The sequence below is a fragment of the Strigops habroptila genome, chromosome 12, assembly GCF_004027225.2.
Source record: "Strigops habroptila isolate Jane chromosome 12, bStrHab1.2.pri, whole genome shotgun sequence".
NCBI lineage: Eukaryota > Metazoa > Chordata > Aves > Psittaciformes > Psittacidae > Strigops > Strigops habroptila.
Window position 1 is genome coordinate 13,127,222 of NC_044288.2, and position 27,853 is coordinate 13,155,074.

The window sequence follows — 27,853 nt, forward strand, 5'->3', positions numbered from 1 at the left end:
TAAGTCTGTCCATCAATATATCTGCAGCAGGCAGCGCCCTTTGTGGACTAAGGAGGCTGAATGTCCACCCAACCTCGTTACCAGAGGCCAGCTTCCCCAAGAGACACGCACCCTTCACTGCTCTCCGTCCCAGGGTGCTTTTACCTGGCTCTTCCTCTCTGGTTAGCAGAACCAGGTCTCCAAACCAGGCCACCAGCCGATCAGACCCTGCACCTCGGGTCGTCTCAGAGCATCAGCAGTCACACTGGGACACAGCCCTGGTCCAGCCACCCTGCTGTGGTGTGTGCTGCGGCCACGTTAACACCGAGCATCAATGCCTGTTTGTGCAGGGGGAGGCCAGCCCCAGAAGGGACCAGCCAGAGCTGCGCTTCATTTAACAGGAGCTGTAAAACTGCCACCATCTCCAGCTCTGGGTGATGCCGGTGTCAAAGGTGCAAGAGCCAGCTGGAGCCAAGCCAGGCTTATATTTAATCTTGCCTATAAATACAAACAAAGGGCCTGTATCTCTAGCAAGCGATGGGCGCACCACGGACGTTATTAAACCCTCCAAAAATAAACCTCTGCCGAAGTGAAGGGAGCCAGGTTGTTCCTGGAGAGTGTCAGTGTGGAGCAGGGTGGTGACGGGGCAGCCCCTTTCCAGCAGCTGCTCAGCATCAGCAGCTCCTTGTCCCTTTCATCATTTGCTTGGGTTAGCCCCAAAAACGCCCGGGCAGCTCAGTATTCCCTCAGCACTAAATCAGCCTTGAGATCGCGCAATAGGAAGCCTCTGCTTTTACAGCTGGAAAACTGAATGGATGTCATGGAGTCATGGAAAGGACCTTAAAGCTCATCGAGCTCCAATCCCTGCCACGGGCAGGGACACCTTCCACTAGAGCATGTTGCTCCAAGCCCCTGTGTCTTGCACACCGCTGAATGAGCCACCTTCCTGCCCACCCCCGTTGTTATCCCCCCATCGCCCCTCTCTCAGCCCCCATTGCCCACCGAGAAGGCAGCGATGGAGCCCCCACGCTATTCCCCCCCCCCCCAAACCCAACTCGACACCCCGGTACTACAACTCCCATCGGGCAGCGCGGCGGAAGCGGCTGTGACGCGGGGTGGCGGCGCGGCACCCGCAGGCCGCGCCATGGCGGCGGACAGGCGCGGGGACCGGGAGCTGCTCGCCCTCATCCACCAGCACTTGCTCCGCGGAGGGTTCTCCCGGGCGGCCCGAGAGCTGCAGGCGCAGACCGGGCAGGTAACCCGGGCCGGCGGGCAGCGGGGCCGGGCGGAACGGCGCTCGGAGGGCACGGGGCCCACTTTGCTCCCTCCCCGAACACGTGTTGAGCGGGGCAGGAGGAGGCTCCCGGAGCACCGGGAGCGGGTGTTACCGGTGGGGGTGTGCGGGGAGGACGCGGCGCCGTTATCCCGGGGCTTGCTGGAGCGGCCGCGGCTGCCGGGTGTCATCGTGACCCGGCGCTGACTCGTGTTCCCTCTGCTTCCACAGAAGCTGCTCCCGTCCCTCTCGGCTTCTCTCGAGGATATCTTTACCCACTGGGAAAAGTAAGTCGAAAGGGGAAATCCCTATGGAATAGATTCCAGGTTGTGTTAACGTCCAGGCTGCGTGGCACATGTGAGCTTTATGTGCTAGAATTTCCCCTTGTCAGAGTATTTCCGAGGATAACCGCACTCAGCAGACTCTCCTCCCAGCCTCTGGTTTCGGATTGATTCATTTCAGATGTTAAAGATTACTTTGGTTTGAAATTTTCTGAGCTTGGGGATAAGTTGTCACACTCTAGTTTTGAGCAGCTGATGCTATTCTTGCCGGTCGGGTTAATGCTGGAGTATTGTGGGGCTCAGTCATGCTTTACTGGCAAAAATCTTTTCCCCTGGTTCTGTTTCACTTTCATTTTAAAGCCACGTGCTCTGCAGGAGTATTGACGCATAAGGGAATTAGAGCAGATGCCGAAATACCAAAGCTCTTAAACCTTGGCACAGATCATGTATCTTCTGACCCAGAGGAAGTCTCTTGATTTCAGCCTGTCCTCTCAAGCCCTTACATGTTCAGCCCAGCACCTTCCTGTGCAGTTATTGCAGTGAGTACCCCACGTGAAGGTCTGCAGCGTGGAGCCCTGCTCTCTGGGGTGCAGTGACGTTTGCACCCACCCCGTGCACGCTGGCTTTGGTTTGACGCTGGTGGCAGCCGCAGAGCCGGGTTATCTGGCGCTGCGATTCTGTGCCCGCGCTGAGGAGCGCTGGAGTGAAGATGCTCCTCGGCATGGCCCTGGCAGCAGCCTCAGGAAGTGGGTGTTTGCTTCAAAGGTGTCTCTTGCTCGTGCCTTGGTGCTGCCCCAGCTCTAGTGTCTCCATGATTTTGTTGAGCAGCAGAAAGACTGGGTCTGGGTGAGGATGTAGCAGTGTAGAAACTGGGTTGCAGTTCCTCCCTCTAACAAGTGCCCTCGGGCACTGCTGTTTCTCCCCACACAGTATCCCTGAGCCCCTGGTCACTCAGATTCTCACAGTAGTCCCTGCTGTGTTGTCAGCTGCTGCTGAATCAGGAAGGGTTTGTAGGGTTAGAGCTGCCTGTGTGGTTTGTCCTGTTATTCTAAATTGTTAGAGTAGTGAACAGGACTTAGTAACAGCAAATGTGCTTTTGGCTTTGCCTGCTTGCAAAAACCTTGCTGTTACAGCTCTGCTACTAAAATGCTGTAGTAATAAGCATAATCTTTACTGGCCAAATTGTTAAACTAATCTCGTGTCAGATGAACAAGTAAAATAAACTCAACTGGCACAAAGTGAGGGGCTTTGCCTCTGGTAACTGTGTGTCAGGGCTTAAAAGTATTGCATGTGTGAATCACACAGATGTGTGCCCAACTAAATGTTATCCTCATAATAAAGCAAATGCATTACCTATGTTTTCATTAGAACATTAAAGAATACTTCAGCCACATCATCTGTTCTGGTACATACAGGTGGGATTCAGAGCCTGGAGACATCTTTCTTCAGCTTAACAGTTTAACCCAATTGAACAGCCGAAGTGTCTAATGCTCACCTGTGGCCTCTTCCTCCCTTTTTTCCAACACACCTTCTGCAGGTCCAGCTACTTTCTGTCTTAATTCTCTCTGCAACCTTTTTGTGTCCTTTTGGCCTGTGAGCCCAAGTTCAAATGGCTTTTGCAGTCTTCAGATTCACTGCTCCTGGCCATGGGGCATACCAAGACCTGTTCGGGGCTCACTGTCCTGACCCTGGGGCTGCACTTACTGACTGCCTGTAGCTGCCTCCTGGAGAAGGAATTTGTCCTGTAGGATGCTTTTGCTCTGTGGTGAGCACCAGCCTGACCATACACGTTATTACTTCTCTGCTGAAGTGAGGAAGAGTCTACCTAGGACAGAGGAGAAAATACGTGCAGTATCTCCTCTGGGTATTGCAGGGAATATGTTGCTCTAAGGAGTTGTCCCTTGCAGGTTAGAGAGGTATCTCTCCCACCCCCTTAGGAGCTGTAGAGGAAGGACACTGATTGTCCTTAGGTAGCAGCCTGACCTGGGAGTAGGTGAAGAATTGTCTTTTATTCTTTTTAAGACGCCTTTCTTTCCCCCATTCTGATGCAAATTCTGTTCCCTCAGAACTCCCTCGAATTCCAGGAGAAGAAAGGTGAGTGATGATGAGGAAGCCATCCCAGAAAAGATCAGAGTTCCTGATCCCATGAGCAGCTCTGAGAGCTCAGAGAAAGAAGAGGATGAGAAAGAGAAGGCAAAAGCTGCAAATGGTAGGAGCCTTTCACCTCCCTAGAGTTGAGAGAGTGGGATCAGAGGCTTGTATAGGAGCAGCCCGACTTGCTCGGATAGAGGAAATGCTCATAAAGTGATGGCTATTCCCTTGTGTTCAACTCATTTAGCACCCCCTTCTCATGTGGAATTTTCTGGGAGCACAGATGTCTGCTGAAGCTAGAGGAAAAACCTGTTATGATTCACTGGGGAGGGATGGCTGTTGTTGCTTGGATGAAGCCTTGGGAACCCAACGCTGCCCACTGTGGGGCACCTTCTAGTTTGTCCCAGGTGTGTGTGGGCCAGCAAAGCCAGGCCTGGGTTTCATGGATGAAGAAAGGACTTATTAGTTGGTCTGTAAAGCCTCTGTCTTGAGATGAGGATAGATGCCTGGTGTGGCTTGCGTAGTCTAACAAAACCCCATGTATCTGATACGTTTTGGCTCGGTCTCATCTGCTGTAGACCAGCCCTTGGGAACAAGCAGGTTTTGGCAGGTTCCTTGTCTTGGTGGTGGGGAGAAGGATGAGGAGGAGGAGAGAAGCACTTGCCTATTGCAAGGACAGTGTGGTGGTGTTGGGGCAGGTGTGGAGATGGGACCCTGCCCTGCCTGCCGGGGCCGTCCTGCAAACCAGAGGCCGTCCTGATGTGAGAGGTGCGCTCACAGGATCGTCTCTGGCTCTCTCCCGTGCAGCAGTCAGCCTTCCTCTGGCCACCAACTCGGTGGTGAATGTAGAAAGCAGTGAAGAGGATGACTCCTCATCAGAAGAGGAGACACCAGCTGGAAAAGGTGCAGTTGTGGTAAGGCAGTTCTTCTCTTGGCTTTGAAGGCTGATAGTATTCTGGGGTCAGGACTGTCCCAGGTTTGTTAGCATGTATAGAATTATGGGCTGGGGTGGAATTCATATTTAAATGACCCTCCTATGCTGGTGCAAGCCCTCTCTTAGATATCTGTCCCCCAAGTGCTTCGCTAAAGAGCTCTATGGCTTGCCTGGCTGCCAGATTACTGTTTAAGATGTGTTGTGTCCAATTTAGCCCCTCATCTGTCTGCAGGCTTCTAATTTCTTTTGTTCCCTGTAGGTGACACCAGCTGCGGTGAGTGGCAAAGCTGCCACCAACTCCCTGCACTCTCCAAACAAACCCACTGTCCCGGCAGGCAAAGCAACCGTGCCCTCTGCTGCAAACAGAACTGTGGTTTCAAACAAGCAGCAGCCCAATGCACCAACTGCAGCTGCACCTCCAGCCAAGGCTGGGCAGAAACTGCCTGGTCCTGGGAAGCCCGGACACGCCGCGACAGCCACGACCAAAGTAGGTCAAAGCAAAGCACCAGTAACGACCAAAGCACCACAAAGCTCCAGCAGCAGCGGCAGCAGCTCCTCATCAGAGAGTGAGGAGGAAAAAGAGACACTGGCTGTGAAGGGTCCAGCCCCCAGAGTGGGTAAGGAGCCAGCGGGATGTGGTAGATGCATGTGTGCTCCAGCTCCAGCATGGAATCAGGTCCGAGCTGTGCCTTCAGCTTGTGCCTTTCAGCTCCCGTGCTGGAAAGCTCAGGGCGACGCTTGCTCCTAGTGAGAATACTGCAGAAGAGCCAGCTCCGGAGCTCTGTGGGATGAAGCCAGCATGCCTGCTCCCATTTCAAGCAGCAGATTCTGTGCTGAGATGTCTGTATGGCAGCACCCAGCACTATGGGGTTGGAAATAAAAGCATATCTGGAGGAGATGCAGTACTAACGCTGCAGATGCTTGGAGCTTTTTGGAAAGGCACTGCAGCATCTTCTCTTCATATTCCCACTTGTAAAGTGATTGCTTTTCGGTTTTGAGGTCTTTAGGGAAATCTTTTACTGCTTTGAAGTATGTGTGTTGGGAGAAGCTCTGAAAATGGTCCTTCTCTTGGCTCTTTTCCAGAGGAGGTCCAGCCATGCTAGGTGCCCCTGCAGGGAGCTGTGTGTGGCTCGGCAGCTCCTTGTAGGGTCCGAGGGTGGCCAGGAAGGATTTCCCATCTCTGCCTGCACCTGAGGGAGGTGTTTGTGGGCCAGTGTTTGTCTGGAGAAGCTGTTCCCAGCAGGCCACTGGTGCTTTCAGCAGGGCTAGGCCCCCTTCCCTGCAAATCCCCTTGGATCTCTGTGTGGCTCGTTTTGTTTTCCTGACTTCAAAAGCCGCATTAGCATCATGCTCAGGGAGCTCAGAGCAGGCAGCAGCTGTGACATCTTGCTTGTGTTTCAGAGGTGAAGCAGGCAGCTGGGGCTGCTGAGAGCAGCAGTGAGGAATCAAGTGATGAGACGTCCTCTGAAGAGGAGCTTGCAACTCCAGTGGTCCAGGTAACCTCTCCAGCACAGATTCCGTGTCTCCAGGAAATCACTTCCCTTGAAGTAGAGAGGAAATGCTGCAATGCTGTATTCTGACAACACCCCCTTCCCTGGGTGTGTGAGATCTCCAAAGCCAGACAAACGTGCTGTGTGGCTGAGAGTCCCACTAACCCCTGCCAGCATCAGCCATTCCATCCCAGTTCCTCTTAGTGACTGAAGTTGAGGGAGATTATTTGGTCTGTAGGAGGTGATTGGTGTGCAGATATGGTCAGGCAATCCATGGAGAAAGTGGTTTGCTTCAGATACTCCCCAGCCTGTGGATCTGAACAAGCCTGTCCTGGTCAAATTAGCAAGGTAGCCTTCTTTAAAACAGATTCCATGCAGTTACAGCTCTCAATGGGTTTCTTCTAAGATGTTAATTGATTGTGATTCCCTTTTGTTCCCTCTGTTCCCAGGCAAAAGCAGCTGTGAAAACAGTGCCGGTTAACGCAGCGCCTGTGAAAAGCGCACCTGTAACTCCTGTGCCCCTCAGGAGGAATGCAGTGAGGCAAACAGCAGTGACACCGACCCAGGCCAAACCTGCAGCCACAACGGTTCCTACAACGGTTCCTGGAGCCACAAAGCCCAATGACACATCAGAGAGCAGCGACTCATCGGACAGTGAAGATGAGGAACTTCCATCAGTAACCCAAGTGCGTCTGTCTGAGCTCTGTCTCTCCTTGCGTGCCCCTCCAGGGCCAGGAATTGCAGCAAAAAGGGATTGTAAATGCATGTAGTGTACAACAAGGTCATCTTGGGGGTGGGAGGCAAGAGGCATGGGGTGTTTAAAGGCACCTCGATGCCTTTGCTCTGAGCAAAGCCATCGTCCTCATCAAGCCATTGTGCCCTTCTTAGAGATAATAACAAAAACTCCATCAGTACTTTTAAATGAAAAAGCCACAGCAATTCTTTTCCCACCTGAAGAGGCAAATTGTCATGGTTGAATTTGCCTCCCAGCTGTAAATTGCAATAAATAGTGTCTAATTTGTCAAACTGAAGCAGAGCTCAGCTTCCCCACTGTGGAGAGCGCAGAGTGCCGCAGTGCACCTCACTGGAGGGGACTGGTAGTACCACAGGCTGATGGAGAATTCCTGCTCTTGCTTTCTCATCTTGGGAGACTATCCCCACACAGCTAGATGAAAGGATGCCTTGTGTCCTGCCAGTTGCTAATCTTCCTTTAGCATTCACCTATCCCAGGGGGCTCTGAAATCTCTTCCCTTGATTATAGTGTGAGCAAAATGAATTACGCTGCTGTGATATTTGCCTTGTTTCACGCTGTTCTTGTCTTGTCCAGACAAAACCACCTCCAAAATCCTCCCAGGCCGTCCCACCTCCAGTGAAACCTACACCAGCACCATCGCTCTCCGGCAAAGCAACTCCAGCAAAAACACCTCCACTCTCCCAAGGGAAGCCAGCACCAAAGCCAGCAGTGCCAAAGCAGGCCAAAACCACACTGGGAAGGACTGCTGCTCCCACAAAGCCTGCTGAAAGTGCAAAGCCAGTGGAGAGCTCTGACTCCTCGGGCAGCGAAGAGGAGGATCATCCTGTGCCTGTCAGCCAGAAGGTAGGGAATACTGTGTTCAACTCAGTGCCAAGGGATGGGATATGCAAAAAAAATTGTTTATCCCTTAAAATGCTGCTACTGATCTCCTTGAAACACCAGCAGCATGTTGTATGTCAGTCCCTCAGAGAGGAAGAGCCTTATACTTGGAAACCAGAGGAGGGTGGGGGGTAACCTTTTTGATACAAACTGTTTCACTCATGCTTTGCCCCTCAGAATGTCCCTCTGTAACCCTTGTGTGTGGGGTCACAGACAGCTTGGTCTTGGCTCTCCTGTGAGGATTTGTTTAGGACCATTCTTGAGAGAAGGACCGTGAGCTTAGTCTGGACTCAAGTGGCTGAACTCAAAAAGAAGCAGATCCCTTTCTGAGAGCATCCTTGGGGGCATGTTGTACAGAGACCTTCTGCATTGACTCTGAGCTGCAGGGCCCAGCAGAAACTGCCCTGAGAGCAGCGTTTTGGAGATGGCAGCTATTATCTGCAAGGGAAGAAGGGAAGCCGGGGGCAGAGCCTCACGTGTCCTGGAAAGGAGGCTCTTTGTCAACACATCCTTTCATTATTGACAGGCAGGAGTCAGAAAGGCTCTGCATTTTTGTCTTCATAGCCTTGGTCTGCTAAGGTGGGTGGAGGGGGATGGATCTCTAACAGTTGGCTCTGTGCTGCTCTCTTCCTGCGTGATTCTATGTGAAGATTCAGTTCTGGGTGGCAGGAGCAGCTATTCTGATAGCTGTGCCATGGGGTCCTGCTGTAAAACTATCGAGGCTCACCCATGTTGGCAGAGTTGTAGGTGAAGGACGTGCTGGGGTAGGTTTGTTTCCCCCCAGTGTTGACTGGAAGCTGGCAGCAGCAGGTAGCTGTCTTGCCAATGGTTATTTAACCACTTCAGCATCTTCTTGCAAACTGGTGATTACCTCTCAACAGCCACAGTCAGCAAGGAAGAGCTTGTCATCAGGGAAGCTCTATTTTTGCCAAACAGGCTGTTTCTTCACGTATAAGTAGCCTACAGGCAGAGACCACGAGTGAAGCCTGAAGATAAACCATTAGGCTTAGCTGTGTCCACAGTCCTGTCCTCCTAGTCAAACTCTTCTTAGCTCATCCTCACCATCTGCTACTTGGGCATATGCTAACCACTGACTTACTGTATCCTGCAACTTCCTCTGGCTTCTGTGCAAGATCCAAACAGATACAGAGCGTTGGAAGCTGCTTCATCTTTCCCTGTGGGGGTGGATTAGCACAATTAAAATGAACATCATGCTTAAATTGAACTGCTTAATTGGTATGTTTACCCCTGAAGATTCAGGAATATTTAGTCAAAGAAGTTGACAAGGTGTTTGCTTATTTGGGAATGGGGAAGGATGATGATGGGGCACCAAAGTCTAGGTTGATCTTAAAGTTGCTGTGAGCTGCTTTTCTTTTGGAACTGCTAATTCTGCTCTGCTGATTCTGCTCTGCTTCCTCTTTCGTGGGATGTTTTGGACCAAAGGTGGCACTCAAGTCCTCTATGGACATGCTTCAGCTTCTGCTAAGCAGGACTGGGCATGAGATGCTCATGTGTGTTTAGAACCTGTGTCTGTCTTTAGCATCCCAGGAAAACCCGTGCAGGCTGCACTGGTGGAAGCTGTGCCTGCAAGTTTTTATCTTGGACCACAGGCCAAATCTCCCACCAGATGGAAAGTCTCTTTCCCTTCCTGAGCCCTGTCCTTGCTCCCATGCAGATGACAGTGCTATGTCGTGACACAGCTGAGATCCTGGTCCCGGTGCTGATATGCTGATGGTGCACAGGCAGCAATGGAGTGTGATTGTTACAGCGTGCTCAGCGCACGTGGCTCGGTGTTGTTTCCCCTCTTGTCATGCAGCACTGCATGATGCAAATGGACCCAGTGGAGTGGCAGATGGGTTGTGCGGGCGCTGAGTCACTGCACTGAGCCACAGGCAGCTCAGGGGGCTGCAGAGCGAGCAGGAAAAATGATTTCCTCATGACTTTCCTTCTCCCTGAGTTACTTCAATACCTGTGGCTCTTAAGTTGTCAGATGCTGTCTGCCTGTGTTATCTGCTCCCTGGGCTCAAACTTAAATGGGAGATTTAGGTTGGATATAAGGAAGAAGTTCTTCCCTGTGAGGGTGCTGAGGCGCTGGCACAGGGTGCCCAGAGAAGCTGTGGCTGCCCCATCCCTGGCAGTGTTCAAGGCCAGGTTGGACACAGGGGCTTGGAGCACCCTGCTCTAGTGGAAGGTGTCCCTGCCCGTGGCAGGGGATTGGAAGTAGATGATCTTACAGTCCTTTCCAGCCCAGACCATTCTGTGAGCTCAGCCATGCTGCTGGCTGTACAATGGATGGGAACATAGCTGAGAGCCGATTCCCACTCATGACTGAGAGACGTAACAAAGTATGTTTTTGTCAAAGAGTGTTCAGTAGAGTGTATATGTTTATGTTCATTGTCACTGTTTGTCAGAAGGAGGCAGGAAAACATAAGGGTGCAGTTGTCCTCTAACCTTCGTGTTTGACGACAGGGAGATCATAAGAAACTGCCCAGCCCCACAAGTAAATGATCTGGCATAAAGCCAGTTGCTTTTCTAAGGGTATAAAAGCAGGATCCTCTTGTAGCTGTATCCGGAGCCTCACCTATGGGTGGATGCACCAGGAACTTTCCCAGTTACCTGAGGCTCCTGGCATCAGCTGCAACAGGGCTTCCCAGACTGAAGTGTGGGCCTGGGTGATGATTTGGTGGTAATTGGTGATGTATTTCTTCTTATTCCCTGTTCTCTCTATGCAGTAATGATTTGATGCGTTGCTAATTTTGCTCTGTGCTTTACTTATATCTCTCTGATTTGCTCTATTGTATTTATTCACTGCATATAGATAGATACCTGATTCGTGTTAGTGTGCTTGTCTGCTTTAGTGTGCTTGTCTGTTAAACTGTGCGTGTTATACAGTGAGTGTGTGGTGGTTTTGTTGATGCCTGTTCACAGAACACTGGCCTGACCCCACCTGGGGCCATGCCATAGGACGTGGTGGCTGTCAGCCATCTGGCAGTGACCGAGATGAGGAGGATGGAGGGACCTTGGCTTCCCCCCAGGAATATCTGAGGAGTCCCGAGGCTGTGTAAAGCTTATGGTGGTTTCTCTATGGATGCTGTTATGTTCTTTCTATGTCAGGATGCCTCTGTACAGCAGTTCTTTCCTAATCTCTTGCTAAGGTAGGAAACGAAGCAGCCCTTGTGCGGCTTTGCATCCGGGTAGAGGGAGATGCAAATAGCAATCCCATTGCTATGAAGGTCTTAAAAGTGAGTGAGTGGGCTCTGATCTCAGTACACTTCTCCCTTGCACAGCAGTGCTTGGGACGAGAGGGAGGGAAGCTGGAGCGTGTGAATTCTTGTGTCTGCTTCAAGTAGTTCTCTCTCTTCAGCACTGCAAATCTGGCCTCTCTCCTGGAGATAGTGACTCACTGGTATCAAAACAAAACAGACAAGTGAGGTTTGCAGTCCCCCCCTCCAAAGCGCTTAGTGGAGGTTTCTGTTTCTCTAAGCAGAGTCAAAATGTGCTTGGCTTGTTCGGAGAGCTGTTCTGTAATGGGATAAACATGCAGATGCTGTTGTCTGTTTAGTGTTTGGCTTGGAGATGATAAACGCTGCCCCAGTGGCAGCCCTTGGTAGGGCTGTGCCAGGAAGCAGGGGAAGATCTGTCCTCCCGGGAAGCTGCTTGGCTGGTGCTCTCGGCTACCCTCTGCTGTGGGCTGGGAGGGTATGGCTGTGTCGGGAGAGGGGGTGGCAGGGGCCATGCAGCCAGGCAGGAGTCTCTCACCTTGCAGGAGTGTCGTGGCTGGAGATGGAGCACTGCAGCAGGCTGCCATCACGTGTGGGTTGGATGGGGTCTGCCTGCCCTGGCAAGTGTGATGGACTCTTTGGCAGAGCAGCCCAGAGATGAGCCATGAGTGGAGTAAACTGAGCGGGTGCAGAGCACTGCTTGAGTATCAGTGGTGGTGGAGTTACCAGATCCCTCTGCCACCACCAGTCTTCAGCAGTGTGCAGGAGGGGTGTCTGCAGCCTTTGGCCCAAGGCAGAGGAGGAGCTGGGAACAGATCCTCTCACCTGGCAGTTGTGTATCTTGTGCTTTGATAGTTGTGGCTTCCTAGTGCTGACACACTGCTTGAGGCACTGGCTCGTGGCCTGTTCTGGGACATCACAGCGTTGATGGGTGCTATAGAGAGGTACAGTCCAAGTGAGTTGCAGGGTTTTGTTGTCTGGAGATGTCTTAATTCTTAGACCTGTTGACAGATCAGTTTTCAAGGTGGATACTGGTCTGTCTCTGCCTGCCCTCCGCGTTCCCAAACGCTTGTGTCAGCCCTGTGTCTATGCTGAGCTCTCCAGCAGCTCTAGGATGGAGCTGCTCTCATACTGCCTCTGAATCTTGCAAGTCATTTAGCACAAGATTTCCCAGCTCCTATTAATTCTCCAGGCTGGGGTAAGGTCAAGCTTAAATGATGGGCTTACTTGGACTGAGGATCTCAGGGCTGCAGTGCTTCTCCTGCCTTCAGGCTCCTGCTCAGCCAGTGTCTCAGCCTCAGTAAGGAACTGGTGTTATGAACCCTGTGTGCTAATGAGCTAAAACACCCTCAGGCTTCCTGTTCAGAAGCATATTGCTAAAGGTGCTGATATTTGTCTTCAGCAGCTCAGTTCAGGCAGTGACTGAAGCCCCTTCCAATCTTGACAGGCCAGGGATGGACTTAGTGTTAGTAACAGCTGTGTTAAGAGTAAAACAAAACCCAACTTGAGCTGGAACTGCATTTAAACTCCTGGACAACACCTGTACTAATACCTCATTTCTGGGCCTGTGTTTCTTTTCGGTTAAGAGGTTAACAGAACAGCCTGCCCCCGGTCCCAGCCTGAGCCAGGCTGCTAAAGCAGTGGGAAGCACCTTGAAAAGCCAGGCCTCGGGAAGTGGGAGCAGTGACTCTTCTGAGAGTGAAGAGGAGTCCCCTGCGGCACCGACACAGCCTCTGCAAGCTGGTGAGTCCCTGGTAGCGGCCAGCATCCCTCACCTGCATCCTTGTGGGTTTCCTTCTCTGCCCTGCACGTGGAATGGCCCAGCCTGTTGTGATAGCTCCTGCTCTGGTCAGCCATGGAGAGCAACTCTTTCTGATGGTGACAATCTTTTATGCTTTTCCTGCAGTGAAAACCAACGCTGTGCCCCAACCAGCAAGTGTAAAGAAGGCGCCGGCTCCAGCAGCAGCCTCAGTCCCTCCACCTGCGGAGAGCAGCGATGATTCCAGCGAGGAGTCAGATTCAGAGGAGGAAATAGTCCCCCCTTCTCAGGTAAGGAGCTGCTGGGTGTGGATGCTGTTAGTCCTGCACACCCAGGAGGTAGGTAGGTTGGTGATGAGAGAACCCTCAGAGAGGAACCCTCCTGCTGGCTGGATCAGGTTTTCTTGGTGGCATCCCTGGGTCTCGCTGACCCAGCCTTGGGCACGTGTTTTGGCTGCAGCATGCTCGCAGTGTGAGAGAGCAGTGGAGGGTGTGAATGTTTCGGCAGGAACATGAGTAGATGCACAAGGCCAGATCTCCTTTGGGACTCTGTCCCCTTCGCCTTACGCCAGGGATTAGGCTGGAAAAGCAGCCAAATCCTTGCAGGCAGAGTCTTTCCATGACCTGGGTAGCTCCGAGGCAACCTTCTCCTTGGTTCCTCCCAAACCCTTGGGGATGTGGAGTGGCTGGAGCTCTCTGGCTACAGTCTTTGGGAGGCTGGAAGGATCTGCCCTGGAGGGTAGCACAGTGGTCCTGCTGCCTTTCAGCTGGGGGAGCCAGACCTCTGCCTTGGAGAAGGAAGGTGATCCCATATCTGTGCCGAGGGCACTGCTGTGTGTCATGGAACCAGTCCCAGCTCTCTCACCTGAGCCTATTCATGTCACATCTCTTTGTGTCTCCGTGCTGGTCCTGCAGAGCAGTGGTTGAGCTTCCTTGGGCCTGACCTGCCTCACTGCGAAGCTGTCTTGGGTCTCTCTGCACCTCTGCTGCAGTTTGAGCCTGAGAAAGAAACCACGTGAAGCAGCATTGACTGAGGAACGTGGCTGCTGTTCCTACGTGGAACAGTAGGAACAGTGGGTGGCTTGGCTGGTGCTCTGAGCCCAGGGCTGAGTGGCCAAGTGCTCTTCTTGTCCTGCACGTGTGTCCCCTGCCTGGCCAGCACCCTTGCTGAGAGGTGTGCTCCAGGAAACTCCCCCGTGCTGGCCTGATGCTGTGGCCATGGGAAGGGCTGCTGGGCAGGCAGCCAGCCTGAGCAGCGCTGCATTAAAGCCTGTTTATGGGACAAGGGCTGGATAAAACGCTGCAGTAACTGGAGCTGTGAGCAGGACCGCTGCGAGCTCACGTCGCACTGACGGCTCTCAGCACGGCGGAGCACTGCCTGCCCTGCTGAAGGCCAGATGTTGTGTGAGGGAAATGTCAGCCCACAAAGGCCCAGCTTGTCAGGGAGCTGGGGAGGAGGGAGGGCTGCTCACGTAGCCTCGTGTGTAACACAAACCAGGAGGCTGAGCGCTCCTTCATCGCTCCTACTCCCTCCTCTGCTCGCATTTGTGTCTTGGACTTGATGTCAGTGTCTGATTTCCATGCCCCTGGCTCTTCTATTTTTAATCCCCCTTACTTTTAGCGTGGAGGTTTCAAAAGTGAGGCAACAAAACGGCTTCTTGTTAATCTGCACTGTGGCTTGCTTGTGGATCTGAAGGCAGATTTGCCCTGTGGTTGGTGTCTTTGCTTTGTCTCTGTTGCCAGTTAACTCGCAATGTGTGATTTTTAGAGTGTAGGAGACATCGTGGAGTCCAAGTGCCCACTTTGCAAAGCAGGGTTTGCAAAAGCAGTCTTGCTGGTGTTGCAGTGGGTAGGGATCTCGCAGCCTGCAAGCACATCACGTTTTGCCTGCCTGCCCTCAGGATGAGTGCCTTTGGGGCACTGAGCTAATGCAGCAGCCTTGGTGCTGTGCTGATGATGGAAGGGCTCAGGAGTTAGTGGTGGATTGCTCTATGCATCTGTCTCTTTTTTCCCTTGCAAGTTGTGCTCTGTCCTGATTTTCTTTCTCATCTATTTTAGATTCTGTCCCAGCAGAACATCAAAGCAGCCCAGGTTTTGAGCGCAGTGGCTGCTAAGGCTAATGCCACGCTGCCTCCAGAGAAGGGGATAAAAGCCCCTGCTGCTCCTCCAGTTATCAGCGTGTCCGAGAGCTCAAGTAGCGATTCCTCAGATCAAGAGGTGGAGGCAGAAAAGGTAATGACAGAGGAGACTGAAGTGGGGACCTTCCCTGGAGACATGGGTCTGCTGGAGTCTGAGGCTGGTGCCTTGTCCCCAGCTGAGGGAGCGTGTTTGTGGAGGGTGGGGAAAGGGGCTGCTCTGGTTTAACCACTGTTATCGCACCATAAGGTGAGGCACATGAGCACATGAGGCACATGAGGTAACCGTGGCACCTTTGTTGTTCCCACCTCCCAGCTGGCTGCTTGGTTTCTTCCTCCTTCTGTGATAGCAGTGTCCTGTACAGTCAGGAGGTGCCTGCTTGGCCACAGCTGCCTGCTTCATCTCTGGGCCAGGGGAGATGTGGTCTCTGTGCCCTGCATGAGAGGTTCTTGGGCTGACCTTGACACTAACTGGAGCAGTTTGGCTGAAGAAGGGCTGAGGTGGTCACAGCCTGCAGCAGATGGGCTTGTTCTTACAGTTCATGGACATGACATTCCTCGTTCTAGATGCATCTCATCTTCTTCTCCCTAGGTCCCCACTGCTTCTAGCCTAAAGCAAACGGTTCCTGTGGGAAAAGCTCCCCCAGGCAGCGCTGCCACGCCACAGGCTGCTCCGCTCCTGGGCAGCCCCACGGGCACGTCAAGGAAGCCAGGCCCGCAGGCAGCGCAGGACACCCGCCTGAACCAGGCTGTGCCGCCCGCCCAGGCAGAGGAGGCCACAGACAGCGGCGGTTCCTCGGACAGCAACGACGAGGAGGCACCCAAGCAGCCCCCCAAACCTGGTCAGTTCTCCCAAGAAGATGTTCTCGGTGCTGCTGGCCAGGCCAGGGTGGGGACAGTGTTTTGGTGCCCTGTGGGAGGTGTGTCACCTTCACATAGTGGTTGGAGAGAGGTTCTTCCTCTCCAGCTTGGTAGGACACTGCTTGCTTTGGATGCAGAAGGCATTTTGGTGGCATTAGCTGTGCTGGGTGGGTGGGCTCAGCCCCAGGCAGCAGTGGTGGGTTTAATGGGATGAACTGTGCTCCTCCAGCAGGCTCACTGCAGAAACCAGGAGGAACCCAGGCAGCCCACAGCTCCTCCTCAGAGTCCAGTGAGGAGGAGGAGGCAGCAGCATCACAGGTATGGTAGCTGAGCAGGATGGGATCCTCCTCGGTCTTGCCAACTGGCTCTTAAGTAGCACAGAGAGAGGATTGAATTCGCAGCCATAGCACAGGAGGTGCTGAGTGGGTTTGCCAGCACAGATGTGGGGGCTCCCCAGTGCAGTGCTGTGAGCAGGGCCCTTTTGGTGAGGGCAGAGAAGCTTTTGAACCTGGAATGCTTCTCCAGGCAGCCAGGCCTTGGATCCGGGGCTCATGGTGCCTTCCCTGGGGGAAGGGGATGGGAGGAGGTGGTCCCTTGCAAGGGTTAATCCAGGAGAACTGGAGCACAGTGCCAATAGCAGCAGGATTTCTTTCTTCACATTTATTTGTAACTTAACCCATGTCCAAGCCATTAAATTCCCTTTGTAAGTAACGTGTGGGGCGTGCAGCACATCTGCAGTGCATTAGCTGTGCATGGGTGCATGCTAATGGCCAGGAGCCTCCCCCAAGCCTCATTTACTGGGCAAGAACAAAGAGGAGAACCTCTGGCCATCAGCTCTTGCTGCTGTCAGCTCAGCCAGCGCCTGTCAGTGCTGGCCCCTCTCCTGGCAGCCCCGGCCCCTCTGCAGGGTTGACTGAACGGGGCAGGATCTCTCTGCGGGTGGCCAAAGGTGGGCTCTTCACTTGGAGTACGGGAGCAATAGCAGCAGGGACAGATCTGCATGTCTGGTGTGTAGGAGGCTGCCCTGCTGTGACTCTTCAGTGTGTCTGTGCTGTTTCAGTCCCTCCTCACAGGCTATTCGGGCCCCTCCAGGACCCCAACAACACCCCAGACACCAAAGACTGTTCCCCTCCAGGCTGTGGGCAAAGCAGGGCAAGGGAAAGCAGCCGTGACTGCTGCAAACTCCCTCGCCAAGGCCCCTGTGAAAGCAGCCCCGGCCGACAGCTCCAGCAGCGACAGCAGTGACTCTGACACAGACGTGGACCCGGTGGCTACAAACCACAAAGCAGGTGAGTCTCCTTTGGCGAGGGCTGGAATCTGCCTGGCTGAGGAGCAAAGCGGTGCTGGCACACGAGGCTGACACTGGGACAGGGCCCTGCTCCCGCTGTGTCTCCACCGCAGAGCCCAGCAGCGTGGAGTGCTGCTGCCGTCTGCTGGCTTCCCCTGGCCACAGCACAGCCCTCTCCTCTTGAATGTCCCTCTTGTGAGGCTCTGTGCTGCGTGCCTTTGCCTCGTCCAGTTCTGCTTTACCTGCAATGATTAATGCAGTTAATGAGTGTGAGGAGGGCTCTCCCTGAAAGTGATGCACACTGCTGTGGTAGTGATGGCTTCCATGGAAGGTCCAACAGCCAAAGCTGTTGTGGCTGTTGTCACCCACTTCCCTTGCCAGATACTTGATTTCAGGCTGAGGTGTCTTCCCTGGCCCTGCTGCAGCTGCGATGGCCAACAGGATTGCCTGCGAGGGGGAGAACTAGATGCTCCTCTTCATGTGCATGCTTCCATCCTCCAGTAACTCTGTGGTCTATGTAATGAATGCTCCCTGAGCTGTCTTTCTCTCTGTTGTCACTGTTTCTGCAGAGAACAACCCTCCTCCTCCAGGGCAGGAAGCCCACAGGAGCCCTCCAACAAAGAGAAGGTGGCAGGAAAAATGGAGCCAGGTCATGGCCAGCCTCAAGCCTTCCCCAGTCAAGAAAGCCCTGGCTGTGAAAGAGAATGATGTTGGGGGCAAAAGCTGCACAAATGACCCCAGCATCACGTGGCACTGTTGACCGTCCCACAATCAGAGGAGTCAAGCTTGGGGAGTGAAACTGAGACCACTGGGCCAAAGTTCCTCCAGTGCAAAAACCAGTGGAAGGGCTGGAAGGGAAGAAGAAGAAGAAAAAGGAGAAAAAAGAAAAGAAGGAAAGGAAGAAACCTTCCGCAGCAGCAGACAAGGCTGTGAAAGCATCGAAGAGCAAAGACAAAGAGAACAAGAAACAGAAAATGTCTCAGAAGCGGAAACATCCGGGAGAGGATGGGGCCGTGGGGCAGCCAAGGAGAAGAAGCGGAAAGTGCAAGCTAATGAAGAAGTACCCAAAAAGAAAAAAGAAGAAAGCAGCTGGAGAGCTGGAGAAGCTGCCAGGCAGCAAGGAAAAGAAAAAAGCAGCTAAAAGTAAGCATCTGGGGCTGCTTTTGCTAATAGGTTTTTGCAGCTGTGAGTAGCACCCTCTTTCCCATTAGCTTTCCTGCTTGGCTGCATCCCTTTTAGAATCATAGAATCATTTAGGCTGGAAAAGACCTTTGTGATCATCAAGTCCAAACTGTGAACCCAAGCACTGCCAAAGCCACCACTAAACCATGTCAGTAAATCATTATTTTTCCTAATAATACATCTAAACCTCCCCTGGCGCAGCTTGAAAGCCGTTTTCTCTTGTCTTATCATCTTGTTGCTTGGGAGAAGAGACCAACCCCCACCTCCTCCAGCCTCCTGTCAGGTAGCTGTAGAGAGCAAGAAGGTCCCCCCTGAGCCTTCTCTTCTCCAGACTAAACCCCCCCAGGTCCCTCAGCCGTTCCTCATCACACTTGTGCTCCAGGCCCTGCACCAGCTCCGGTGCCCTTCTCTGGCCCGCTCCAGCACCTCATGTGTCTCTTGTAGTGAGGGGCCCAGAACTGACACAGATTCAAGGTGCAGCCTCACCAGTGCCCAGCACAGGGGACAGTCACTGCCCTGGCCCTGCTGCCACACTGGTGCTGTTACAGGTCAGGATGCTGTTGGCATTCTTGGCCACAAGCTGGCTCCTCTTCAGCCTGCTGTCAACCAAACACCCCAGGTACCGTTACGATGGGCAGCTTTCTCCAGCTGCTCTTGGCCCATCCCAAAGCCAATGCCAGGTTTTAACATCTCACTTCAGTGTTTTTTCTGCAGTCTCAGCACCAGCTCGTGTTGCAGACAGCAAGCCAGGCTCTCCTGCCCCTCTGTGCTGGGAGAGCTCTTGCTGGTTGTAAGCCACAAGGGCTGTGTCGTGCCCACTGCCACTCTGCGTGGTGCACTGCTCTGTGTCTGCCAATGCAGAACAGCTCGCTAACCCAGCTCCCTGCCCTGGCTTCTCTCTGGCAAACAACACACACTAACAGAGAGCTGAGGTGCACTGTGGCTGGGGATGGCAGGCAGAGGGTCCCTGCCATGCTGTGGGCATGGCAGAAGCAGCCCAGTGTTCATGCGTGCAGGGCTTTGTGTTAGTCAGAGCTTCCTGAACACAGCCCCTTGCTGCCGGCCTCTTTAAAAGATCAGCCTTGAAATCCGTGCTGTCATCTGCTGTGTCATCTACTGCTGTTCGCCGTGGGGTGACAGTGCCCCTTCCTGGCCCTGCCTGAGCAGCGTCTGTGCTGCAGCGTGGCGAACAGCTCAGTCAAGAGATTTGACTCGAGGCTATTACTGCTGCTTTCAAACCCCTGGAGAAAGAGGAGGATTGTTCCAGCCTCCTGCTTGCAGCTCCCAATTAAGTGTTTCCTGCCCCTCTTGCCTGCACACTGCTCTGTGATGCTGTTTGCTGCCCTAAAGCAAAGGCAGGTTTCTTTTCTTTGCGGTGCAGGCTGCATTTGCAAACCAGAGCTTGTTCTGTGCTGGATGGATCCTGTAGGTTCTTCAGAGATGGAATGGGAGGGCCAGATCTGCTGGGGTTTTTCTGTTCCATGGAGCTGCAGCCCTTCATTCTGGAGGAGACACCCTGTCCATGAGCCCTTGTGTGGTCTGTTGCCCTGGGGGAGCTCTTGGAGCAGTTGTGCTGAGCTGAACCTTGTGTCCATGCGGTGTTAGCAGCTCCCTTGCTCTGGTTTTGGCATTTCTGGCCCAGCTGCTCCAGCACTGAAAGGGTTCCTCAGGGGAGTGAGCAGCAGGAGGTGGAAGGAAAGGGACGATGTGTAATTCTGCCCACACGTGCGCATGGATGGAGGGATCAAACCACTCTGGGTCAGAGGTGCTGGAGAAACAGCCCTGGGTGAGCTGCCTTGTAGCAGGGCTCTGGAAAGCTTGCTCAGGTTCGGGTTTGATGAGAAACTTACTGGAGATGCTCCTACCACTCTCCGCTCCATCTCAGAGGCTCACAGGACCAGAGTCCCTCTCAACTGACTTTTCTTTCCCTCTCCCAGAAAAAAAGACTGGCAAAGAAAAGAAGAAGAGCAAAAAGGTGACTTCTGAAGGGGATCCTGTAGCAGATGGCTCTGCTGAGGTTCACAAGAAGAAGAAGGTATGTGCAAGACCCTGCAGTGGTGTACCACAGGGAGAGCTGTTCTGAACTGCACTTTTCACGGCAGCATCCTCTGGAGAGGAGCAGAGCTGTGTCCTGGCCTTGCTGGCAATGCAGAAGAGGCTGCAGCTAATTGTGGCTATTCTTGAGTATACCCTCGTCTTTGGGTGGTTGGGATTGGGGTGGCTCGAAGATGAGCTTGTTCCTGTATTGGTCTTCAAGGAGAGATCCCTTTCCGTGGAAGGGTCAAACCCAGGGGCCCTTCTGGTGGCAGAGAATCTGCCCAAGGAAGAAGTGCTCTTCTTCAGCTCTGTTCATCTAGTTCTCAGCAGAAACTGGAGCTCCAGGCTTGGCAGGCTACTGCCTTCCATCCCAAGGGCTAGGAAAGGGTGCAGAGGGAGGCTATAGGATGTTCTTTGTAATGGATATGTCCCTGTAGAGATGGTAGCCAAGAAGCCTCCGTGGCTTGTGGCTTTGCTGTGTCCTTTATGTTTGGGGTGTGATGACACTGATTTATTTTTTACCCTTGTCTTTCTAGAAGAAGAAAGCGGCTGAGCCTGAAGGATTGCGAGAAGGTACATGGCCTGTGGGGACTGTCAGTACCTCTGAACAGCAGTAACCTTGGCCCAGGCTTGGGAAGACAATGCGCCCTCTGAATGCTCACTGGGGCAGCCTGGCCTTGGGTCAGAGGGCCAGGGAGTGGAGCGATGTAAGGAAAGTCACACAGCAGCGTGCTGGCTTCTCGGGATGTGTTTGACCTCAACTCTTTAGCTGCTGAGAACTGGATGTCCAGCCTGGACCTTGCTGTCCTCTGTCAGCAGCAGAGATCAGCGGCCTCTGGCAATGTCTGTCTGTCCCTGCTGAGCACAGGGAGCTTGGAAAAGTAATGTGGAATAGATGGTGGTGTTGTAGGCGCCTGGAAGTGGACCAGATGACTCTGCCCTCGCTCTGCTCAGCTGTAAGGCTGTTCTCCTCCTCCCCATCCCTAACTCTTTAACTCCTCTCCCCAAAGGTACCGCATCCCTGTGATTAAGGATTTATGGGTGAAGATCACACAGCAGAGAGGAAAAGGAAGCTCATCAGGAGAATTCCAGCCTATTTTTTTTTTTTTTTTCTTTTTTCCTTTTAATAATAATTTATAACTTCTTTTAACTGTGACTGTTAGAGCAGAGCACTGTAACTTTCTGCCTCCTCCTGCCCTGCTCTGGGGCCCAGAGACTTCTTTATTGCCCCTCACTCACGATGGCTCGCCTGTTGCACAAGAACTGAACCCAAGGAGGCAGTTTGACCAGAGCAGAGCCAGCTTGCAGAAACTGCTTTCCTTCCTCATCACAGAGCTATATTTTTAAGAGAAACTTCTACCTTTTTCCGTTCTTTTCCTCTCCCCTCCTGTGATTTGTGGTGTCAGTCCTTTTGCTACTATGGAAGAGAGCTCTTGGGTTTACTTTTTATTCCAACACTGATGGTTGTTGTGTCCCTGGAGTTGCACTGAGCAGCTGTGTCCAGCAGTTGCTCTTGGCTGAGACGGTGTCATTTTCTGTGGGGTTGTTGGTTTTTTTATGGAATACAAAATAAAGAAAACCAGGAGATTTTGCTTTCAGCTGCTTCCAGGGGAAGAGAGGGGAGCAGGGCCGGGCAGCCATCACTAAAGGATGCTGCAGGTAGGAGAGCAGAGCCCAGCATCTCCCCTGTAGGCATCACTTCATCCCCCGGGGAGATTAACTGCTCCCTGCCTGCTCCTAAGGACAAGAAGGGCTGTTGCTCCTCAACTTTAACCCATGTGGTGTTCTTGCATGGCTTTATATGGGGGTTTTCATTCCTAAAGTGTTGCAGGTTGGCACATCACCTTGTGCAGACCCAGCCTGCTGCTCCCCTGCACTTCGTATGGGATGTACCTGGTTTCCTCACTTCGTTCCCAGCCCCGGGGTTTAGGAGATGATGAATAAAGGGTCTAGAACCCCCTGTGCTCCTCCCTCCCAGTGCGCACCCTGGCTCCAGGCTCTGCCTGCTGCCCTCATACCAGTGCTGGACTCACCTAAAGGGACCATGGAGGGGATCCCCAGTATACACAGAGATTGAACAACTGCTGGGCCAGGAATGTGCAAGGTCTGTGTCCGATCCTGCGTGGAGGCACAGATGTCCAAGTGTCCTTGAATTGTTTTTTATTGAGATTAAAAATGATCCAGGACAGTGCACGCTGTTTGCAGGCGCTGCCCGGCTCGAGCTGCCCACAAGGCTTTCTTATTCAAAAGGTTTATTGGAAATAATTAGCTCGTAAGGTCATTGATAAAGGAACTATCAGCTCTAGTCAGAAGAATCAGAAGCCCCTCAGGCTCCAGGGTGAGCTCCTCTGCCCGCTGTTACCCACTGCTGAGGCCGTGCTCCAGCCTGAAGGCACAAGCTGAAGGTGAGCATGTATCAAAACCAAGCACTCCACAATGAAATCCCTCTACTCTTGTAGTCTAACAGGGCTTCAACCTACGGGGGTCAGTTAAGAAGCTGGTGGAGGTTGTTTTGCTGCTTTTAATGTTCATTCAGTGGAAGAAAGCGTTAGTGGCTCATTCTTCAGCAGGGTGAGCTCTGTGCGTGTTGTCTGGCTGCTGTGGGATGCCCGTGAGCAAAAGGGAACAGGATTTAGGGGTCTGACACCATTGAAATCATTCTCCAGCCTGCTGTACCCACCCTGGGGGAACACTTTGGCTCTGGCACTGGTCCTGGTGGCAGCCTGGCCCTGCAGCAGGGGAAGGGGCACAGCCGATGCCTCGAGGGGCAGGGGCACCCGCTGTTAATCGCCTTGGAAAAGCAGTGTAAGAGCAGAAATGAGATAGAGCAAAGAAACTAAATGTGAGCTGGATGCTGAAGTCTGGACAGGCAGCCGTGGCGTCCTCTTCTAGTTGACTGTGGGGGGAAAAGAGGGCAGGGAGTCAGTGAGATGTTCCAGTACCCTCCAAAGCCCAGGTTGCTTTTGCTGTGTCTCCATCACAACCTCCACCTCCCCAGCCTGGTGCTGCCCCGGCTCTTGGGACTAGACATGTACCTCCCATAGCCCCCGGCCTCCTCTGCTGCAGCCCCCAGGGCTTTCCCCATCCCAGGACTCACCTTTCTCCGCACCCAGCCTGAGCATGTCCACCCCGGAGAACATCATCTCCTCCAGCTCCGGGCTGGTAGGAGGGGCAGCGGTGGCAGCATCTGCAGAGGGAGGGCAGGATGTGGGTGCTGGATGCCCTGAGGGCACCGAGGCAGAGCCTGCACCCACCCCATGAGCTGCAGGTTTGGAGGCAACGGGGGGGGTGATGGAAGACCTTGACCTCACACCTCAGTTGTGTTTAGGGACCCCTCCAGCCTTAACACGCTGGCACCAATGAGGGATGCTCCCTACAGCTTGGGCACCCTGTGCTCTCTGTCAGCTCTCCCTAACTACACCAAAACAAGGAGCAGCATCCACAGAGGCTGCTCATTCCTCTCCTTCCCCTCCCTGGCGACCTACCCTCGCAGTCCAGCTCTTCCCGGGTAGCAGTGCCCTCAATCCTGGTGCCGTTTTTGTAGGAGCACCAGCAGTAGCCCGTGGAGGCATTGCACTGCTTGGGCAGGTAGTCGCCGTTCTCATCGCACTGCGGCTGGAACCGACCCGGATGCACACCCCAGGAATTGGCCTCCGCCTGGCACTTAGTTAGCACTAAGGGCAACAAGAACAAAGGGGAGACACTGTGAGGGACCCCCCCTGGCCCTTCTGCTGCCTGGCATCTGCAGGAGCTTCTCATCCAGAGCAGGTGAATTCAACTTGGAAGGTGAAGAAGCCCCACTGTGGTGACCTAAAGCTCTAGGGCCAGCTAAGGACCGAGGATGTGGGGTGGTGCTCCGGCTTTTCAGACATTCACTCATCTCAAAAACCCTACAAGCAGCGGCTCTGTGATGTCCCAAACACCACCAACCAGAGGCTCCCCATGGAATGAAGAGGTCCATGACTGACTGGCCAAGGGATGAGGGTTTGGTTGCCTTTGGAAAGCCCCATGGTGGCACCTACAGCGGGTGGTTGTTCCCAAAGGGCCCATCCCAACCCTCCTCAGCTCAGCAGCCCCCATCCCTGGTACCTTTCGTTGCTGGGACCGCCTTATGCTCCTCCTCTGGCTTGGGGTTCTTGGCCATCTCAAACAGCAACCACTTGTGCATCCAGGACTCGAAGGACTGCAGCAAGGGGAGCAGCACATTAACCATTACAGGGTGGGTGCACCAGACTCCAGCTTGGGCCAAGGTGGGGACACCCCAGTCCCTCCCCAGAGCAGGATCCTCCTCAAAGGGGGTGAGTAGGACAGCAGCAAGCACTGACCTTCCAGTCCGCATCAGTCATGGTGCTCTTCAGCCTCTTCAGGTTGTTCATCATGTTGTCCTTCAGATCTGGGAACGTCTTCCTGGGGTCTGCCTGCTGCAGAGCGAGCACCACAGTGAGACAGGGCAGAGAGAAACGAGGTGGGAGGGCTGAAGCTCTGCTTATGTCAGCCAGACGGACAGTGCAGGGCGCCAGGAGCTCCCACCAGCTCTGAGCACCCCAATGGACCCCAAAGCCAGCCAAGGCACAGCAAGCTGGAAGCAGAGAGTCCCATCGCCTCCTGCAGTGGAGGAGGCAGCGATGGGGTCAGTAAGGGTAGAGGGGACCTTACTAGCAGCAGGTGCTTGACTTGGTCCTCGGTTCTGTTGCTGGCCGGGGCCAAGGCCTCAAGAGAAAAGGCAAAGGGGCAGCATGAGTGCAAGGGCTGGCAGCGAGCCCCGGGGGCAGCGGGCAGCAGCCACGCAGCGCTCAGCATCTCTTACCACGTTGCCCACAGAGGGGACCAGGGGCAGGACCTTCATGACCATGGGGCTGTTCACCATGGCCATCTTCATCTTGTTCACCGGCCTGGCACCTACAGAGGGAGGAGCAGTGAGAGGCGCCGGGGCCGGTGGTCCAGGGAGGACCCGTCCCCTCTCCCAACCACCCTCCATCACCACGCCGGTGCCGTGGGGTTACTGACTGGCCGGCAGCTTCCTCTGCAGCGCCTCCAGCTGCAGGGTCTGCGAGGTCTTGGTCAGTTTGCTGATCTGCCCGCTCTGCTGGTACACGAAGTAGATGGTGACAGCCTGGCCGGCGATCAGCAGGGCCACCAGGACGGACAGCGTGGAGAGGGTGGCTTTGCGGCCCAGCCCAGACCTGCAGCACAGGGAATCATAGAAGAGACCCTAAAGATGATCCAGTTCCAACCCCACTGCCATGCACCATGGGGAGCCCCAGCCCCCAGCAGCGGATGTCCTCATACCCCACCATCACCATCACCACCTCCCAGGGGCTTTGCAACCAGACAAGCGCAAACTGCCCCCATCACGACGTGCAGAAGTGAAATCTCAGCGTGAAGGTCCCTCCTCCACGCTGGGGAACCGAAAACCACCGCGGGGTGAGAGGGAGGAGGCACCGGATGGGCACGGAGGGTGCGGGCATGTGGGATTAGGGGGCACGGCATCGCTCTGGGCATTGCCTTTTGCAATGATGGAGCTCCCTGAAGCCTCTCTGATCCCAGGGGGCAGGGGACATGTCCATGGAGTGCCAGACTGCGCTTCGGTGCTAACACTTGGTGCAAAAAGCGAAGGCGTCACTGCTGCCATCGCTCTCCACGCCAAGGGAAGGCAAAGCCGAGCGCCCTGCAGCCGCCTACCACGCTGCCAGACCCTGCCCTGGGTGAAGGGGCGCTGATGGGGTGCAGCAGGGCTGCAGGGAGCCCCCGGTGCCCGATGAGGTGCGGGCACCCCTGGGTGCTGCCCGGCTGCCGCAGCCGATGTCCGGAGCGGGACTCGCCGCCCCGAAGTCTGCCTGGCGACTGATGATGTCAGAGCTCCCGGGCTCCTGAATGGTTGGAAGTTTTGGGAGCGCCCCCGGCGGGGTGGGAGATGGGGCTGGTTGGGACATGGGGGTGGTTGGGACATGGGGGTGTCCCTACAGAGCTCGCTGGGGTCCGGGTCTGCGCTGTGTCCCTGCCTGCCCCATAGCCGTGCTGTTCCCCTGTCCACCCCATAGCCATGCCATGTCCCCATCGCCCCAGAAATAATGACCCCCTCAACCCCATAGCCACCCCGTGCCCCTGCCCGCCCCACAGCCATGCTCCAGCTCCTTCCACTCCATAACCACGCCACAGCCCTCTTGCCTCCACAGTGCCCCATAGCCACAACACGGTCCCAGCTTTCTGCCCCACGGTCACTCCGTGCCCTCGTGGCCTAACTGCCGGCTCCACTGCGTGGTCCACCCCACAGCCACGCAACACCCTTCCTGCCCCACATCCCCATCGCTTTGCCCTCCCCATGACCCCCACCTCCCCAAGCCCCCCATCCCCGTGCCCCCAGCACAGCACCTTTGGGTGTCCCCGATGCTGAGCATGCTGCTGCCGCGGTTGGACATGAGATCCCGCTGCTCGTCGGCCATGGCTGCACCGAGCACCTCGATGGACAATGAGCACCCCGAGTGCTGCTGCGGGAAATACCCCCGGCCCCACCCTGCCCGCGACACCCCCCGGGAGGGGGGCAGAAAAAATCCCCATTGGCTGCCGGGACGTGCATCACTTGTTGCCAGGCAGACCTCTGCTCGGCAGGTCCCCGGTCCGCAGATGATGCTGGATGCGGCCGTGAGCACCACAGGCACCTTGTGGGGCATCGCTTCCCACCCCACTGCCACCCGTGGGTCATTATGTACAGCCTGGTGACACCCGGTGCCATGGGCCTGAGGGCTCTGGGACCCCTGGGTGGGGGCAAGAGGTGGGATTTGGGGTACAGGAGGTAGGATGGGGAGATGGAGGCAATGCGTGAAGAAGAAAGTGGGATGCTGAGGTGGGATGCCGTGGGGAGGGTTTCCCACACCAGAGGCTGAGCAGGACCCTCCAAGGGGCCATGCCATCAAGGTACACCCCTCTTTACTCACCTTTGCTGCAAGGGAAAAGCTGCACTTTGGATGAACCCCTCTATTTGGGGTCATTTTGGACCCCCCCGGGGTGGGGGTGCTTGGCCAGCACCTCTCAGGCTGCAGGGGTGATGATTAAAGGACCATCGAGTGTTTTCAAGCCCCCTCCTTTTGCAGCACCCCCTTTGGCCTACCTGCAACGGCTCTGGGGGGCTGAGCCCCCAAACCCAGGAGAGGAGAAGCCCCTCAAGGTGTGTGACCCCCAAAGCACCAGTGGGAGTGGGGCAGCGTGGGCCCCCAGCCCACCCCACAGCCCCGCTAGTGCTGCATGTGCAAGGGCAGCCATTCCACCCCATAACGCTCATTGTAGGTGATTTTATACAGCACCCAGGGCACCCTGGGGGTGACACATCCCCAGCACCAGCGCTCAGCCATGATTTGGCCTTGCCGGGCACCCCATGCCCAGCACCGGGGCAGTTCCAGCGCCAGGATCCAGCACAACCATGGCCAGGGTTCAGCAGAAGTGAAACCAAGTGTGAAACCAAAAGCAACAGCCCGGACGTCACCGGTTACCTTCAAACCTCCACACGCAGCCCCAGGGCTGGAAAGTGGCTGAGGCCGCGGTGAGCACGGGCAGGTTCCTTCAGCAGCTCCATCCCTTCTCCCGGTCAGTCCTGGAGGCATCCGGCAGGGATGGCACAGCCAGCCCGGCACTGTGCTGCCAGAGCGGGGTTAAGGAACAGCCTAAAATAAAAGCAACCTGCTCTAGTGGAAGG

General features: G+C 54.6%; 2 protein-coding genes across 5 annotated transcripts; one reads left to right on the forward strand and one right to left on the reverse strand.

Annotated features, from left to right (window-relative positions):
* The first annotated feature begins 1,074 nt into the window (after positions 1-1,074).
* TCOF1 (treacle ribosome biogenesis factor 1) lies at positions 1,075-21,750 on the forward strand. The gene is given in 19 exon segments (XM_030503548.2): positions 1,075-1,234; positions 1,484-1,539; positions 3,600-3,742; positions 4,432-4,538; positions 4,818-5,175; positions 5,960-6,054; positions 6,498-6,734; positions 7,376-7,645; positions 12,489-12,645; positions 12,809-12,951; positions 14,719-14,892; positions 15,388-15,637; positions 15,889-15,974; positions 16,717-16,945; positions 17,514-17,692; positions 17,695-17,752; positions 17,755-18,087; positions 20,064-20,161; positions 20,700-21,750. Coding segments are annotated over 19 exon segments (3,165 nt in total). The 5' UTR covers positions 1,075-1,123; the 3' UTR covers positions 20,781-21,750.
* Positions 21,751-22,306: 556 nt separating this feature from the next.
* CD74 (CD74 molecule) lies at positions 22,307-26,849 on the reverse strand. 4 transcript variants are annotated; one of them, XM_030503550.1, is made up of 9 exons: positions 26,536-26,849; positions 25,171-25,346; positions 24,971-25,062; positions 24,820-24,873; positions 24,489-24,581; positions 24,253-24,346; positions 23,649-23,837; positions 23,261-23,350; positions 22,307-23,059 (listed from the first exon to the last, which is right to left on the reverse strand). In XM_030503550.1, exons 1-9 carry the CDS (start codon positions 26,832-26,834, stop codon positions 23,052-23,054), a joined length of 1,095 nt encoding a protein of 364 aa, XP_030359410.1. In that variant the 5' UTR covers positions 26,835-26,849; the 3' UTR covers positions 22,307-23,051. The 4 variants fall into 4 exon arrangements, with proteins under 4 accessions (XP_030359410.1, XP_030359409.1, XP_030359412.1 ...); XM_030503549.1 differs by having other exon boundaries at positions 24,489-24,584; XM_030503552.1 differs by lacking the exon at positions 23,649-23,837.
* Between the last annotated feature and the right edge of the window lie 1,004 nt (positions 26,850-27,853).